The sequence below is a fragment of the Fusarium flagelliforme genome (genome assembly GCF_020744385.1).
Source record: "Fusarium flagelliforme strain FIESC 12 MPI-CAGE-AA-0113 chromosome Unknown B0J16scaffold_4, whole genome shotgun sequence".
Lineage (NCBI taxonomy): Eukaryota > Fungi > Ascomycota > Sordariomycetes > Hypocreales > Nectriaceae > Fusarium > Fusarium flagelliforme.
In genome coordinates this window covers 1,464,725-1,480,709 of record NW_025763506.1, presented here as the reverse complement: position 1 = coordinate 1,480,709, position 15,985 = coordinate 1,464,725, and the positions used below count along the sequence as shown (strand labels likewise).

Below are 15,985 nucleotides of genomic sequence, written 5' to 3'. Positions count from 1 at the left end.
CAGCAAACGCAAACTCGAGAGTCATGAAATACAGTAAAATAATTGGCGCCAAGTGTTACGTCCAGCAGGAATCTCGGAGGGGGTCCACCTATGTTCAATGTTTAATAATCAGCCTTACCGGAACTATCACGATTTTGCACCCTTTCTTGTCATTCTACTACATGAACTTGTCATTTGAGCCCTTTGGATTATAAATCGCCACAAAACAACGTAACTCTCCCGAATATGATATTTTATAAGAAGAGGTCAAACTATTGCAGTCTTTCGTTCCATGCTTACATATTTAGAAGTCAAGTCGACGATATTTCACTTTCCCCTACCCTATCAGTTCAATCTCAAGCCCCACATCATGTCGAAACGGTTTCGATACTCGTTTTCCCGTATTTCAAAGACACATTCAGTTGACGAGTCTGCAGTTCAGTACCGCGACTTACGTCTCAGAGCATTAAAGGCATCACCCGGATCTTTCGCATCTACATATGAAATTGAGTCAAAGTTCACTTTCGACACTTGGAAGGATCGCATTCTTCAGGGAGACAGAGAGAATCTCGTCTGTATTGCGACATCGACCGACCCCAGCACATCTGGACAGGCAGAATGGGTCGGACAAGTCACACTACGAGGTCCAGCAAGCAAAAAGGACTTTTCTCTTCCCGAGGCCTCCGGCCAGCCCCCCATTGGAGAAGACGATGAAGAAGAAAAGTGGCAGCTGCTGAGCCTTTCCATTCTCCCTGAGCACCAAGGTCAAGGCTTGGCACAGGGTCTTTGTCAAGAAGCCCTCAAGTATCTTCAAGAACGGCGACAGAAACCTCGCGTTCTTGTGAGATTGATGACCAAAGCCGACAACACTGCTACGATCCGTCTGTACCGAAAGCTGGGATTTGAGGTTGTTGGGGCTTCCACACTGGTTGAGGGATTGGTCACCAATGGGGATGGCAATTTGCTCCCTGATGATATCACCGATCCCAAGTACACGACTCGAACTGGCGTGATCATGACTCAGCGAATTCAGTGAGGTTTCTCCAGGGCTGTGGATGATGGTGGTTTGTGATGGCCAAGGTGAAGGGAAACCCGGTAGTAGAGACGGATCTGGAGCACCACCGGGCATGATAGAACAATAGAAGAACACATCCGACATACATCATGCTCTCGCATAAAATCGTCAAACATAAGGAGTTCTTGACCTCTCAGATACCCGGTATCCAGGTTGAGGGTACACGCCAAGTGGGCCAACTCGTATAAACTTTCCCAAAATAGGGCGAATTCTTGGCATTGTCCCTATTATTAGCCCCTTTGCGAGCTTAGTCATTCCTGGCCAAAGCGCAAAATCATCCAGGAGGCAATCAGTCAAGATCCACTGCTGGCTGCCCAATTTGATCTCTCCCATCCGCCATGGCCGAATAGCAATGAAGCTGTCAAGAGTTACACACTGCATGCTCTTGACAGCTGGCTGTCGAGGTGCCTATGTACAGTTCCAGGACTGCTCTGAAGGTCATGACTCTTCGTCACTCATTCCGGAGAGTTTTCGCGCGTCTGTTGAGAGAGGGAGGGATACCTTTGACTGGAAGTTTGATCTTATCGCTGGGTTGACGAAACGCAACTCATGCGAAGCCGATCTTTCCGGTATTGTTCCTCGATTTGCGATCGTCGACTACGGGAATCAAACTCCTTCGATCTCAGGCGAGATTGTCAACAAGACCTGCTTCACGTCGAGATTCCTTGGTTCGAGGTCGAAATTTACTATCACTACATCGTTTAACCGATCAACCCTACTCGACACTTACAAAACGACATTCGAGTTAAAAAACTCGGATAACACAACACTCTCTTGCGTTCACGCAGTCTTGACCCCGGCAGTTCCCAAAGCCATACGTCTTCTCGGCCTTTGGCTTCCAATCATTACTTTCACCTTCGCTTGTCTTGCAGCATGTTGGCCGGTCCGACAGAGAACCAGAACCATCACCAAAAACTCACTTGTTGCACGCGCAATCGATGTACTGGCATACATTCAATTCGTATTCTTCTCAGGGGCCTTGAGCCTCCGATATCCTGGCTTTTTCCAACCATTGGTCGGCCTTTGCGGCTGGTCTACTCTTATGCTACCAACAGGAGTAGTCGAACGCGGCTCTCCATATGCACGATCCGGGGTTGAAGATGGTATCTACGAACACAATGGAACCATCACTGGAGCGCCTGGCCTCGAGTTACTCACTCAGATGACTGGCTCACCTACAAAATCTCGAAGTTGGATGAACACATTCGTTCTGTCACTCATTGTGTTTTTGTTTCTCTATATATCGTCCTACATCACCCATCGACTCAAGCATGGCGAGACAAGTCCTGGGAGTGGCTTTGCCAATCTAAGATCTCAATTCAAAACTCAGTATTGGGCTGTTGTGAGGCTCTTTCTCAGCTGTTTCATGCTCCCTCTCAGCGCATGGGCGACTTATCAGTTTGTAGATGGAAGCATCTACAGTTATGAGAACTCGGCGATGGCTCTAATAGTCCTCATTCTGTTATCAGCAGGATTCTACTGGAGTTGGTCGCAAGACCCTGAGATGGCTTCGCTTGTTATACAAGGCCCGGGCAGTGTCGGCAGGAACGGCAACAAAGGTCACAAATACTGCGCCTTGATTGTGTTTTTCTTGATGATGCTGCGTGGGTGCATCCTTGGCGGTCTCCAAACTTACAACTCTGCCCAAGTTGGTCTCCTTCTAGCATGCGAGACGCTGCATCTTATGTCAATGGTGTACTGGGCTGGAATTTCCCACTTTATATCGCTTCCTGGCATTCTATCAATGACTAGAATAGCCTTGTTTTCTCTGCACATTGGTTTCCTACCTGGAGTGACGGATCACTCGGGTAGGATGCTTGTTGCGTATATCATTCTTTGCGGACATCTCGCCGTCCTTGTTTGTGTTTTCTCGATACCCACTGCTTTTGATCTTATCAAACTTGCATTCAGCAGTAACCCATGTGTTATCTCTGATGTCGAAAATGACAGACCATCAATTGCAAGTCAAAGTCTATACACTGGATGAATTGTTGCTAACAAAAAGCAGGCAGCTGGTGCGTCAACGTCTGGAGATAACAACGAGCTCGTTAAATACCCACTGAGCCACACGTCTAGATCAAACGGGACTGTACTGGACATGATCACAAGTCGCGAGACCAAACTCTTCAACCGCAAGAACACCAGAATATCACCGGAGCTTTATTCATTATTTATGAGGAACGTGCAAGGGGAAGACGAACTTAGCCACGTTTGCGAGGTTTCCGGAGAGTTCACTGACTCATCAAGTACTCTTGTTGGTTCAACCCAATCAGATTTAGAGATACTACCAGCAACCGATGTCTCCCCTGACGCATTGGCTGCCCATCTTCTTTCCGATGATAACACGGCAGTTCGAACCACATCGACATCTCATGATCTAGACCGCCCTGTCAACGAATACTTCATCTCCACCTCTCACAATACATATCTCCTCGGCCGGCAAGTGGCCACTCGTTCGAAATTGGAGGGCTACGTCGAAGCTCTATCCCGGGGATGTCGATCTGTGGAAGTGGACTGCTGGGATGGACAGCGGGGACAGCCTATCGTCAAGCACGGCTACAGCTTGACGAAGTCCATCAACTTTCGGGATGTTATCAATACCATCAAGGAGCATGCTTTTGCTGCCTCCGATCTGCCTCTTTGGTTGTCATTGGAGGTACATTGCAACAAGTCCCAAAGAGATATTATGGCTCGAGTTATGATTGAGGTCTTTGGTGAGTGTTTAGTCACCAAGCCAATTCCAGGATACTCGAAGACACTGCCTTCGCCAAACCAGCTACGGGGGAAGATATTACTCAAAGTCAAAATGCCACAAGGTGGGAACCCTCAAGATGCTGATCATGAAGGTCATGATGCTGTCAACGTGGATCTGGAGCAGAATGGAGATCAAGCGAAACACGAATGGGGAGTGCAAGTTGACTCAGTCATACCCCAACCAGACCAACGAGGTTCCCAAGAGGACGTCTTACAAAGCCTAGCGGTCTATGGCGCTGGCAAGCGGTTGCCCACTCCAGATGCCATCGATACGCATAGAAATTTCATCTATTCCATCTCCGAGACAAACCTCAGAAAGCGTATCGACAAGGAGCACAGTCTTGGACTGGCTGATACACAACACATGGTTCGGGTATATCCAGATCCAAGCCGTGTTAACTCGTCCAACTTTGATCCATTGGAATGTTGGAAACATGGTGTTCAGATGGCAGCACTGAACTACCAGACAAATGATTTCCAAATGAAACTAAACGATGCCATGTTTGCTGGTAGCTTGGGCTACATCCTAAAAGCACAACCAGAGCACAAACAGATCCGCATCGCAATCGATGTTCTCATGGCTAAAGACTTGCAAGGGCTAGGAGGCGAAAGTCCTTTGTGCGTCGAGCTTGAGCTTCTTCTGCCCGATACGCCCGGTCAAAAGGTACGGACTACAGCCGTATCAGCTCACGGGGCCGATATTGTCTTTGATCAGAATCTTGACATCTCTATGGGGACCAAGTATCCTCACCTGGGGTTCTTACATTGGTCAGTCAGGAGATCGTCTAGTAGTCGCCCTGGGTCAATTCACTCAGGAATAGCCAAGGTTAGCAACCTGAAGAAAGGTTATCGAATGTTACCGCTTGGCGGGTTAGATCAAAATGGTCACATTTTATGTAAAATTAGCGTAAATGTTTTATAACGATAGCGAAATGACATCAGATTTACAAGTTCACTGACGTCAGGGTGTCAGAAAAATTGGCCGCCAAGAGCACAAGAGACGAAATAGTTCAGTCACCTTATTTGAGTTTAGACTTGGATTCAGGCTACTTTATTCTAAAGTTACAGTTTTCAAGCATCATGGCTCCGATGTTTGCGCCAGACTGAACATATGCAGCTCGACAGCCAGCTGTCAAGAGCATGCAGTGTGTGACTAGGGTTCAAGACAGCAAGCCATTAGCAATGACTTGCGTTTAATGACCAATCGAGTGTTGGTCGGGCTTGGGCTGGGGCGTGTCTGACATCTTGTGATGCAGCAAGGCTAGGCTGTAAGAGGCCACCGTTTGCAGGTAGCTGACTTCGGCTTGCAACAAACGGTATGAGGAATGGCTTACAGTTGAGCTGAGATAACCGACTCTGTATCCTACGCTCGCTGCCTGGTGGAAAGGAGCATTCGGGGATGTTGTTGACACTTTCAAGTTGCAAGATAGATTGATAGTATTTTGCTGTTCAATGTATACTCTCTTATCCTTTGCCATGAGACTTGACTTTTTTTATAGGAAGTAAATTCCAGATAGCAGAGTTTTGCTGACCAATTGCCTATGCTCGTGTATATTTGATGGCCTAGACGACCCATCCACCATGGCAGAATAGCAGTGAAGCTGTCAAGAGCACGCCAAGTCCACATTGCTTCAGCCCTGATCGGAGTCGGAGCAGGAGTTGCCTAATCTGGTAATCCCGCCGACCTCCGTCCTCTGAGTCCGACCTGATTGACAAGACGTTAGACAAGGAGATTTAAAAACCAGGCCACGATGTCGATCCTTACGGGAAATACCGTGCCGTTCAATTGAGTTACAGCGACCTTACAGTGGAAGGAGTGCTGAAGATTAGGTGTGAGGGTCATGATTCATAGCCGAACTGTAATGGGCTTTGGGCTTGCTGTCCACCAACGGCGGGTTAACCTTGAAGCTTAAGCTTAGTGATCGACAGTCAGCCCATCCCGCGTCACTGTGCCTCGTGGTTGGCAACTCAATTGGCGATCCCTGGTCATCGAGATTGTTCACGGCTTCAATGATCTTTGCGACCGTACTGTCATGACTCGACTATGCTGACTCGATTGATCACGATGTAAAGGGAAGTTGAAAGTGTTCAAAAACGTAGCGAAATGATATTAATCGCAATATGCTGCTAAATACAAGGATATATAATACTCTTTCATCTTTATGTACCTCCTCATTCCCCTTCACCTCATGAATATACTTTTTAAATGCAACGTCCGTCTAATCGTTACTCGCCGGCATTCCAGTCCGGCTGCTTCTATAGTGTATGTCTATAGCGTGATGTGTGTTTTTTTTAGGTGGTGGATGGTGGTTGATGGTTATTTAGGAAGAAGCCTCCTCATCGGTGACACCCTCACGGGCGACCTTGGAGTTGTTGTTGTTGTTGGGAACCCACTTGGAGGAGGTAATGGGGTTGACCTTCTGGACGTACATTGTGTCAATCTCCTCGAGGGTGCGGTCCTTGGACTCGATGACGAAGAAGAAGACAATGAAGACGAGGGCGCAACAACATCCGGCGTAGACGAGACCGTAGAAGTAGTCAATGGCATCAGTGATGAAGCGAGTGCTGAGACAATGTTAGTGAGATGTTAAAAGTGAAGATTGCGATGAGAAAACTTACAAGAAACCAATGAGGAAGTTGAAGAGCCAGTTGGTGGCAGTGGCGATAGCCATGCAGCGAGATCGGTACTGAGAAGGGTACATCTCGGCGACGACAGCCCAGACAAGGGGACCCCAGGTGGTAGCAAAGGCGACAATGGCCAAGCAAGAGAAGGTAACGAGAACGGTACCGGCGGCGGGAGTGTTGAGGGGGTTCTCACGGTCGAGAGCGAAGTGACCAACGAAAGCGTAGATGAGGAAGCACATCATCATCCAGGCGGCACCGATCATGAGAGAGATACGGCGACCACACTTCTGAACGACATAGAGACCGCCGAAGGTACAGAAGGCGTTGACGGATCCGAGAATGAGCTGAGTGACGTAGGAGTCCTTGAGACCGGTGGAAGCAAAGACGGTGGTACCGAAGTAGAAGAAGAAGTTGATACCAGTGAGCTGCTGACCGGCCTGGAGAACAATACCGAGGATGGTACGGTACATCATGCGGGGACCAGTGAAGATCTCAACAAGACGGGTCTCGGGCAGAGAACGCTCCTCCTCAAGCTTCTCACGGATCTCATCGATCTGGCGGTTGACACTGGGGGAGTTGGGCTCGAGACCAGCAAGGCGAGCAATGTTGTTGCGAGCTTCCTCCTCCTTACCCATTCGGTAGGCGAATCGAGGGGACTCGGGGAGGAAGAGAATGCCAACACCGAGAAGAAGAGCCCAGAGGAAGTTGAGACCGTTGGGAATTCTCCAAGAAGCGCTGCCATCGTAGTGGTTGGTACCCCAGTTGACCATCTCAGCGCACCAAATACCGAGGGTGACCATGAGCTGGTAGCAAGAGACGATGATACCTCGGATGATGGCAGGAGCAGACTCGGACTGGTACATGGGGACAGCGACAGAGAGAGCACCAATACCAACACCAGTGACGAGACGACCGATAGCGTGTTGGTACCAAGCATGCATAGAGGCGACTTCGATGACTGTACCGACGCAGGTCCAGAAGGCGGAAGCAGAGATGGTCATGCGGCGACCGATAGTGTCGCAAAGGTTACCGGCAATCAGAGCACCAATCAAACATCCGATAGAGAGAAGACCAGTGATTGTTCCCTGTCGAGCAGCGCTGAATTCGTAGTTGCCGTTTCCGTCGGGTTCGCCAAAGCGGGAGCCGTAGTCGTTCATGAGGAAGTATCCTGAAACTTGACCACTAGAATCATATTAGCAACACAACACCAACAAACAAGATAGAATGCACAAACCTAGTATAGCCGAAGAGAAAGCCGCCAAAAGATGCTGTCAGGCCCATAAAGCAGGCCAGGAAGGTGACATGGCCATCGGTATCAGGAGTCTTTCTGCGCTCGAGATGCTCGCCCTCGGCGGCATGCTCTTGGCGTTTAGAGCTAAAAAACTTCATATTGAAGAAGTCAATTGACCAATTGATAGTAGAATGTATGAGTATTGAAGTGTGTAATACACAAGATGTGGTGGTGAGCCAGAACAAACAGCGAAATTGAAGAGCGACGATGGCCCTTTTTTACCATTGTTTATTGTGGAGATGATCGCCAAGTACACATCGCGGGCACCGAGCTTTCAGACCATGGGTCCCATCTCATGACTTTCTTGGATGGTCATGCTCCAGAACGAAAAGTAAAAAAAAGCTAACTCAAACCCCGGGGGGCTTGGAGCAAACGAGTTGCGGAGACTGACGTGGGTGAGAAGGTAAAAGACTTGGAGTAATAGCGGAGCATCTGTGAATAGAAGGCCCGGAGACTCACGTCATGGGGTTTGAGTTGGGATTGCTTACTGTTGAAGGCGTGTGTGTTCCTGGAATGGACTGAATGGGTATCCTGTCATGCAGTTTCTAGCTTCTCACAACGGACCACTCTACAGTACACCCCCTCGTGGGCTGATTGGTTCCACGGAGGTCCCCTAGCCTCAGCTTAATCCAGATTCATCTCCGTTCAGAAAACGGTGGACCGATCCAGAGTTGGCCGGTCCCCTACGTGGGGTGACAATTTTTTCTCGCTTCCTTCGCTTCCGTTCTTGTTACCGTACTGCCGGCCGCCCTTCGGCATTGATGACGCACTTGGACCCTTTCCAAGCTGATTAATGGGCCCACGTGACCCATTCTTTTGTTCTCTTGATCCAGTTTTTGCTTCTATTCGGCTTCTGGTGCCATCTCTTGGCGTCGATGATCGTTGGCAGAGTCTGCGTTTGGGCGGCAGTTCAACCAAGACCCTTTGAAGATGGAAGAGATACCAAGAGACAGCAAAAGCATTCATCTATTCATCATTTTGTTGAAGACAATTTACTATAGTCAATTCATTCAATTCCATCAACTTCTGATCATTTCGCGACACTAGTCAGCTTCCTCATATTTCCGACGCTCGCCTTGTCCGCTGAGCCCCATTTCCTTGATGATATGACACCGAGAGACGCCGAGTCTCGGTCCGACTGCATTGGGAAAGGCAGCATCGGAACTCGCGCAGATTTTTATTTCCGAATGTCAGAATCTGGTGTTTTAATTTTTTCCCCTAGCTGTCGCCCATTGTGGCCATTATGATGTTATTGTCACGGCACTTAAACTCCCGCGAGATACCGGATCTGATCTGATCTTTTCTTCGACGCTATATCCGACGCTTGTAATTGCCGTGCATTTCGCCTTAATAATTTTTTTACAGTGAGATATTCTGCAACAGCCCATTCCCTCTGCCAATGGTGAATACTCGGCCAAATGTCTCGAGTCTTGTCCACGCCGTTGAGACCGGCCAAATTGAGCGGAGCTTTTTACTGTAGTGCTCCATTCTCGTCGCAGAGTTCATGGATTGAGAGCGAGTAGCATTGCGTCGCTCGGTCATACTGATAAGCCTTGGAAAGTCAATTGGAACAGAGGAGAACAGAGCATGCGAGATAAGACCGAGAGCAGGCATTGAACCAATCTGCGACACTCATTGCCCAACCTGGAAGGTAGAGCAATAACCTGTAGTTCTGCATTTTTACCACTGTAATCGTGATGCTTTTCGAGTGGTATCACCATCACATGTTTGCCTCCCAATACTCACTCATCACCAGACCTTTTCTTTTTTTCTCGAAGCCCTGGCTTGCCTTGGCTTCGCCCTTCCCGCAGAGCCTCCATTACCCCTGGACCCATCCATAACATCATTTGCCCTGCTGATGCGGCTCTGCAACGGGTGGAAACGCCATGGCTTCTTGTCTCTACCGTACCCACACGGGCCGAAAACGACATTCGGCGGTACTCGATATCGGGCCCCATTAAATAGCGGATCCTGATCAAAGATTTCATTCGGACCCGAACGTTTGAGCCGTTTTCAAGGTGGAGCCAGTCTCTGAGTTACGTTACGGAGCCTCACACCCTCACTCCCCCATTCCCATATCGACGACTCCAAGCAATCGCGGAGAAGAGGAAAAGCACCAGATCGCGGGTTGACAGGACATGGAGAAGCGCCGTATCCTTGGAAACAGGCCGAGTCCAGACTATGGAGAAATGGAGGAAGCCGGAATGCAGCACCGTGAACAGTCGACAAAGGCCTGATTCATGGTATCGTGTCGGATGACGTCTGCAGGCTCTTACTTCTCTTACATTCTCGTGACAAACTTTTACAAAGAAATATACACGAACCGAAATTAGAATTAACCGTGTTGAACTATTGCAGTCTGGAACTGTCTGGCCAGCTGGGTAAAGGAGCGTGTGACCAGAAGAGCTTTCTTAAAGGAGTTTCATATTAATATCTGATATTAAGTGAGCTAGGGCCGTTGAAATTCTACGCTTGTAAATGTTAAACGCCATGGCTGCGGCTATCACAGCCCAAACTCACTTCCCGTCTCGAGGGAAAAAACCGTTGACGTACAACGTCCAAGCATCCCCAACTCCAGTGTCTCGTCTCAATCCCCTCACTCTCTCCATCTGGGGGAGACACAACCCGTCATAACCATAACACACCCGGATCGGCGTTCCTCGACAGCTTCCTCGGTGTTACCCACCCGTCTTTCTCCCCTTCCCCAGTTCCAATCACCGCGAGCGAGGCCAAAATCTCGGTCGAATTTCTCCAACATACGCCGAAGGGGCGGGTTCACGTTGTCGCCTCCCCCAGAGAACAAGAGGACCCAACCCAACTTCCTCCGCACCCCCTTTTTATGGTCTGCATGCGAGCTGTTCTTTATTTTGGGGCTATCGGTCCTTTGAGAAGGGGGGACCGGAGAGGGCGGGCAAGCGAAAGTATCCCGCATCCTCCGCATTTGCCAGCATCTTGCGGGTGGCAGTGGAAATTTCTGCTGTTCACATGGTGGTTTTTGGTGTTTATGAACGTACGACTTCGGGGTCACGGTCCGTTGAAGTTTTCGTATGGTAAGTTTTGTGTAAGGAGTTGTATCTTGATCATATCATCAGATTTTTTTGGTGTTTCGGGTACGCCGGCTTCAAATTTTCTTAAGATCACAGCACAGGAATTACCCTACACATGGCTTTTGAAAGGTAATTTGAGGAAAAGTAATTTCGTGGAGAAAATTAATGTGTGTATTTGGTCTTTCAACGTAAATTGTGAGGATTCTCTGGAGAGTGTCCTCTTGGCTGCATTTTTTCTGTGGTTTCCTGGGACCGTTTTTATCTACAGCAAATGAATGATCGACAGTGACCACCAGATAATGAAGAGATTTGAAGACAAGCATTTCTTAAAGAGAGGTCGTTTAAACTTTCAACGAACTCGTAAGCAAGACTGGCAATTTCATCACTACCTATAGATATGTAGTCGGCCGAACATATCGTATCAGTTAAACTCTCGCATACCATTTAAACTTCAAAACTCCGAACTAGTGCTCCCGATCGCTCGATAGTCTTCGCATATCTATCTTGCAGTAGTCTATCTAAAACTCGAGCCACAGATCGTTTGTTCCAACGGTCTGTCTCTCGAGAAAGTGTGGCTGGTCCTCTGATGCTGCACAGCCACCGTCAATGCAACCATCATACGATTGTGGTACTCTCTGCATGAACGCGAATATTAGACGAGACTATACGAAATTTCGTCCAATCTTGAGTAAGCAGAGGTCTTTGCTTTGCTTGGTTGAAGCATTCATGCGAAAACGCCCATGCCACTTCTTGGCCGAGCAACCTGAGCTAGGAGGACGATGGTTTTCAGCATTATAAGCTTATTGCCGAGGAAACATTACAGCTTTAATTAGTTTTCGCCTTTCTTGAATATTGTGACTCTGGCACATTGGGTAGCAGGCTGAGTTCTGCAACGTAAGTGGTTAGCTGTGTCGAGGAGAATCACTCACACATTGCTGAAAACAGCGACTCATGTGGGTTTTGACTATGAAGCCTGGAGACTGATATGAGAAATGACGACTCAGATTCCCATCCTCTAATCGGTATGAGTATCCACCTTTCACTTTTTCAGGGTCTTGTCAGCCATTGATCGACCTTGTCAATCGCCATATGGAACCAGTGTTGCATTCTGCCGCAACATAGCTGGAATCTCCTTGATCTCAGCTCATCTCAAACTTACAATGCAGGCGAGTATGCCCAACTCTGTGAGGCGGGTCCATTTAGGCAAATATTAGTGCAAGACTTTTAATTTTTATCATAAAGATTAAACTAACTTTCCTAAACTTAGGGCATCCAGGCCTAGTAGCGTGTTCAGCCATTGAACCTTCTCTTGGGGCCCCAACCCCGAGCTTGCACTCCTCTTGGGTGAGGCCGTACTTCTGACCAATGAGCAGCATGGTATGGTAGCTACGTCGTGCATCTCGGTGACGTTGGTATCACGTGTATTCTCCTGTCCGAAGCCTCGACCGCACTCAGCAGATGAAGGTCTTCTCGCCACGGTGCACAGTGGCTTGGTGAATCTCAAGCTGGATATGGTTGGCGGAGGAGAAGGTGCACTCGTCACAGAAAAAGGCACGAAACTTATCATGGGCGAACTTCTGATGCCGCATGAGAGCCTTCTTGTTGCGACCCCTGTATTCGCATGAATCCCGATCACAGGCCCACGGCTTTCGCTCAGACGCACTCCAATGCTCATCGTCAACACTCTGTTGTCGAGGGTTGACAGGAACAACCTGCCAGTCGTGCTGGGAGGCTGCAACAGAATGCTCCTGCCTGTAGTGACGAAGCAAGAGGCCAGCATTGACGAAATGCTGGGGCCCTCCCCGCAAGCAAAGTCGAGAGTTTGGACTTCTTCCTCTTGGGATGCAGGCACCCAAGACTCGATCCTTTGAAGTGGCATCGAAAATGCCGGCGTTGGTGGCATCGGTTTGATGGAGTCGTCCTATCGTCCCTTCCAAACCTTGTCACCGAGAGTCAGGTCGACCCTGAAGAAACTGTGGTGCAGCGGGATAGCTGCGAGCGTGGCGTGAATCGATGGCCAGTCACATGCAGCATAGTGCCTCATGGTGTGGTTGGTGCACCATGTGTCAAGGACCACAGTGCACTTGCTGTTGTTGAGGATAAGGTTCATCAGAAAATATAACTGTCAAATGACAGTTCGTGTAATCAGAAGTGTTGTTTTATTAAGTACGCATTGCGGGCATCTTTATCACCAGAGGAGTCACTAGCAGACCCCGAGTGCACTTGCTGAGGGCTATGCCATTCTCAGGGTCGAAGATCTCGTCATTAACGGTACCAAACTTTATGGCAATGCCATGGTCAGGGCCCTTACATAGTGACGCTCTGAATGGGTTGGCTTTCCAAGGGACCATTGTTCCCCGGAGGAGAAGCTCGTTAAAAGCTTCACTGTGCAAGGACCGGGCATCTTATCACCAGATGTGTCACCAGCAGACCCCAAATAACTGTGCAAGGACTTAGACTATGGCATTGCCATAGAGTTTGGTATCACCGACACTCGGACGTCAGGGCATCAGAAGAATTAGCTACCCAGAGCATAAGAGATAAAATAGCTCAGTTATTGTATGCAAGCTTAGACTAGCACTTAGGCCACCTGATTTTAGCGCCCTAAGACTTAGAGGACAATTCGTCCGGCATCCACCTATGAGATCTTTGATCCTGAGAATGGCATAGACCTCAGTAAGAGCACAGTGGTTCTCGACACATGGTGCACCAACTACGCCACGAAGAACTTGCAAATCCTAGTCGGGGCAATATGATATATTGGTGTGCCTTCTATATGTGCTTTTAGGCCTCGATGGCCACTTCATCCCGTTCTTGCTCGAATCTGCGAATCCAGAAATTCCAGACTATGTTGAGTTAGGAAACTCTTATCTGCATTTTCTAAAGGGAACACACAGTCTGCCGTAGGTTTTGTATGTTCTTGCCGAGCCTCAACACATTGGTAGTTGAGATAATGTTGAGTACTATGATTTGAGATCACGAAGCTATCTTGAATACATATTCAGTCATCCTGGTCGTATCCTAGACTGCACAACTTAAATTTTCTCAATGTCTTATATCTCAATTCGTTCTCTTTATCCTTTCATCAGTGCATATACGAGGATGTGACACGTATTGTACTGGCCTCTTCGTTGGGGTATGTCGTCTCATGTTAACATGATACACTGCAGATCCCCCAAACTTGCTGCCGAGAGCCAAGGGTCTTTCGGTATCTATGCGCGACGAACCATACCCTTGGCAATATAGATCGAACTCTTTAACAACCCGGATCGCCGTACATACCAGTTGTTCGAAGTTAACTTTGAAGTTGTCAAATATTGGTTCTGCAGGATCTCCTCTTTCATGTGACGCAGACATCAAAATCTATGTTTCCCTCACAACTCCGAGTCTCATAAATGGGTGTGAAAGCCGTCACAGTCGAAGTACTTTTCCCCTTGAAACGACAAATTCTGGAATCAATCTTATCTCAAGTAGCCCCCAAAGTCTAGAACATTGCAACCAGGAACACGAGCGTCACACGGCACAGAAACAACTCCCTCCCACAACACTACAACCTCGATCCCCAAATGCCTGCGAAGATCCCGTCCAGACCTCCAACTCAAACATATATCACGATCATCATAAGCTTAAAACAAGGTACCATTGGTGGATCCATTTTCTCAACAACATCCCTAGATAACCCCGCCAATCGAGACCAGTCTTATCACACTAGCTCGCTACCATCCCCATGCTTCACTTGTGGCTTTTGGGAATAGAGCTCGCCTTACCCCAGACTTTGGCAAAAATGCTTGTTTAGCCAGGTGACTAGATTGAGAATGCGGAAGCGGTGTGATTGGTTTGGCCAAATGCGATGGACAGACGGAGAATTTGGAAGCTCGTTTCCTCGAATGAGGGTTGAGGGAGGCTGGAGATGTAACATCAAACGGAGAGAACTAGCTTGCCGCTTTGGGACTCGTTCGTCATTTTCCGAAGTTCATTGGTGCGACCGGACTGAGAACCCTCAGGGTCTCCGGTAATGAGCAATGCATCGCGGTGAGGAAAAGTTAATGACATACGATTAGCGATGGCTATATAAAGAATGATGAATCCTGTGAGCCAAGACTGTTCCATCACTGCATTAGAAACACCACAATTCAGCCTCACTAAGACATCTTTACTATCAACTTTCGCCCATCATGAAGTACGCCACTATCCTCGCCCTCGCTGGTGTCTCTTCCGCCGCTGTCACCAAGACCCTTCCTAAGTCTGCTGGTGTCACCTCCTTCCCTACTGCTGTTCCTGTCAAGGGCAGCTATGACGGTGGCATGAAGCGATTCGAGCGAACCAGTAAGTCATCCACATATGTTTCAGCAGGGGGCCAGACTGACATAAATTAGCCAATGTCTGCCAGGGTCAGACGGAGACTGGTGAGAAGGACGCTATGTTCATTCTCGAGAACGGTGCTACTCTTTCCAACGTCATCATCGGTGCTTCTCAAGCCGAGGGTGTTCACTGCAAGGGAACTTGGTAAGTTTCAGTGTGCTACATGTCTGTGTCGCTAGTTCTAATCTTTGATCAGCACTTTGAACAACGTCTGGTGGGCCGATGTCTGCGAAGATGCCATCACTCTCAAGCAAACCAGCGGCACATCCTTCATCAACGGTGGAGGTGCCTTCAACGCCGATGATAAGATCGTCCAGTTCAACGGCCGAGGAACTGTCCAAATCAAGGACTTCTACGCTCAAAACTACGGCAAGTTGGTCCGCAGCTGCGGCAACTGCAAGGACAACGGCGGTCCTCGCAACGTTGTCATCCAGAACTCTGTCGCTGTTAACGGTGGTGTCCTCTGTGGTATTAACACCAACTATGGTGATACCTGCAAGATCAGCAACACTTGCCAGAACGCTGGCAAATACTGCGATCGCTACCAGGGCAACTCTAACGGCGCTGAGCCTTCCAAGATCGGATCTGGACCTGATGGACAATTCTGTACTACCACTGGTGTCACTAAGAGCTGTTAGATGGGTTAATGAATGTAATGAGAGATGGGAATGGGGTTTACTGTGGTAGTAAAATTTGATGAACTGAGTTTTAACTTCTGTATATATTTGCCCGGCTATTACTATGGCCACAATAACACATACACTTTATGGACATACCAATGAGATCGTGCGAACACTCAATTGCAATAGACAGAAACGAATCATTTTTTAGTTTCGCACGCTTTGTCTGCTT

At 48.4% G+C, this 15,985-nt stretch overlaps 7 protein-coding genes across 7 annotated transcripts; 4 read left to right on the top strand and 3 right to left on the bottom strand.

The window, feature by feature from the left end:
* Positions 1-272: 272 nt before the first annotated feature.
* Positions 273-1,015, top strand: B0J16DRAFT_414501 (uncharacterized protein; the record flags this gene model as incomplete). The annotated part of the gene is made up of 1 exon (XM_046133455.1): positions 273-1,015. The coding sequence occupies exon 1, from the start codon at positions 350-352 to the stop codon at positions 1,013-1,015; it is 666 nt and encodes a 221-aa protein (XP_045982744.1). The 5' UTR covers positions 273-349.
* A 380-nt stretch (positions 1,016-1,395) lies between these two features.
* On the top strand, positions 1,396-4,853 carry B0J16DRAFT_398785 (uncharacterized protein). Its single transcript, XM_046132416.1, has 2 exons — positions 1,396-3,014; positions 3,063-4,853. Exons 1-2 carry the CDS (start codon positions 1,407-1,409, stop codon positions 4,728-4,730), a joined length of 3,276 nt encoding a protein of 1,091 aa, XP_045982743.1. The 5' UTR covers positions 1,396-1,406; the 3' UTR covers positions 4,731-4,853.
* Positions 4,854-5,886: 1,033 nt separating this feature from the next.
* On the bottom strand, positions 5,887-7,896 carry B0J16DRAFT_340897 (general substrate transporter). The gene is made up of 3 exons (XM_046127756.1): positions 7,668-7,896; positions 6,428-7,615; positions 5,887-6,373 (listed from the first exon to the last, which is right to left on the bottom strand). Exons 1-3 carry the CDS (start codon positions 7,820-7,822, stop codon positions 6,130-6,132), a joined length of 1,587 nt encoding a protein of 528 aa, XP_045982742.1. The 5' UTR covers positions 7,823-7,896; the 3' UTR covers positions 5,887-6,129.
* Positions 7,897-10,461: 2,565 nt separating this feature from the next.
* B0J16DRAFT_124616 (uncharacterized protein) lies at positions 10,462-11,212 on the top strand. The gene has a single exon (XM_046121670.1). It carries the CDS (start codon positions 10,564-10,566, stop codon positions 11,044-11,046), a length of 483 nt encoding a protein of 160 aa, XP_045982741.1. The 5' UTR covers positions 10,462-10,563; the 3' UTR covers positions 11,047-11,212.
* Positions 11,213-11,916: 704 nt separating this feature from the next.
* Positions 11,917-12,981, bottom strand: B0J16DRAFT_398781 (uncharacterized protein). Its single transcript, XM_046132415.1, has one exon. It carries the CDS (start codon positions 12,672-12,674, stop codon positions 12,015-12,017), a length of 660 nt encoding a protein of 219 aa, XP_045982739.1. The 5' UTR covers positions 12,675-12,981; the 3' UTR covers positions 11,917-12,014.
* On the bottom strand, positions 12,660-12,981 carry B0J16DRAFT_340892 (uncharacterized protein). The gene has a single exon (XM_046127755.1). It carries the CDS (start codon positions 12,879-12,881, stop codon positions 12,693-12,695), a length of 189 nt encoding a protein of 62 aa, XP_045982740.1. The 5' UTR covers positions 12,882-12,981; the 3' UTR covers positions 12,660-12,692.
* A 1,916-nt stretch (positions 12,982-14,897) lies between these two features.
* B0J16DRAFT_371957 (pectate lyase) lies at positions 14,898-15,839 on the top strand. Its single transcript, XM_046130447.1, has 3 exons — positions 14,898-15,097; positions 15,148-15,277; positions 15,330-15,839. The coding sequence occupies exons 1-3, from the start codon at positions 14,947-14,949 to the stop codon at positions 15,769-15,771; spliced, it is 723 nt and encodes a 240-aa protein (XP_045982738.1). The 5' UTR covers positions 14,898-14,946; the 3' UTR covers positions 15,772-15,839.
* Positions 15,840-15,985: the final 146 nt, after the last annotated feature.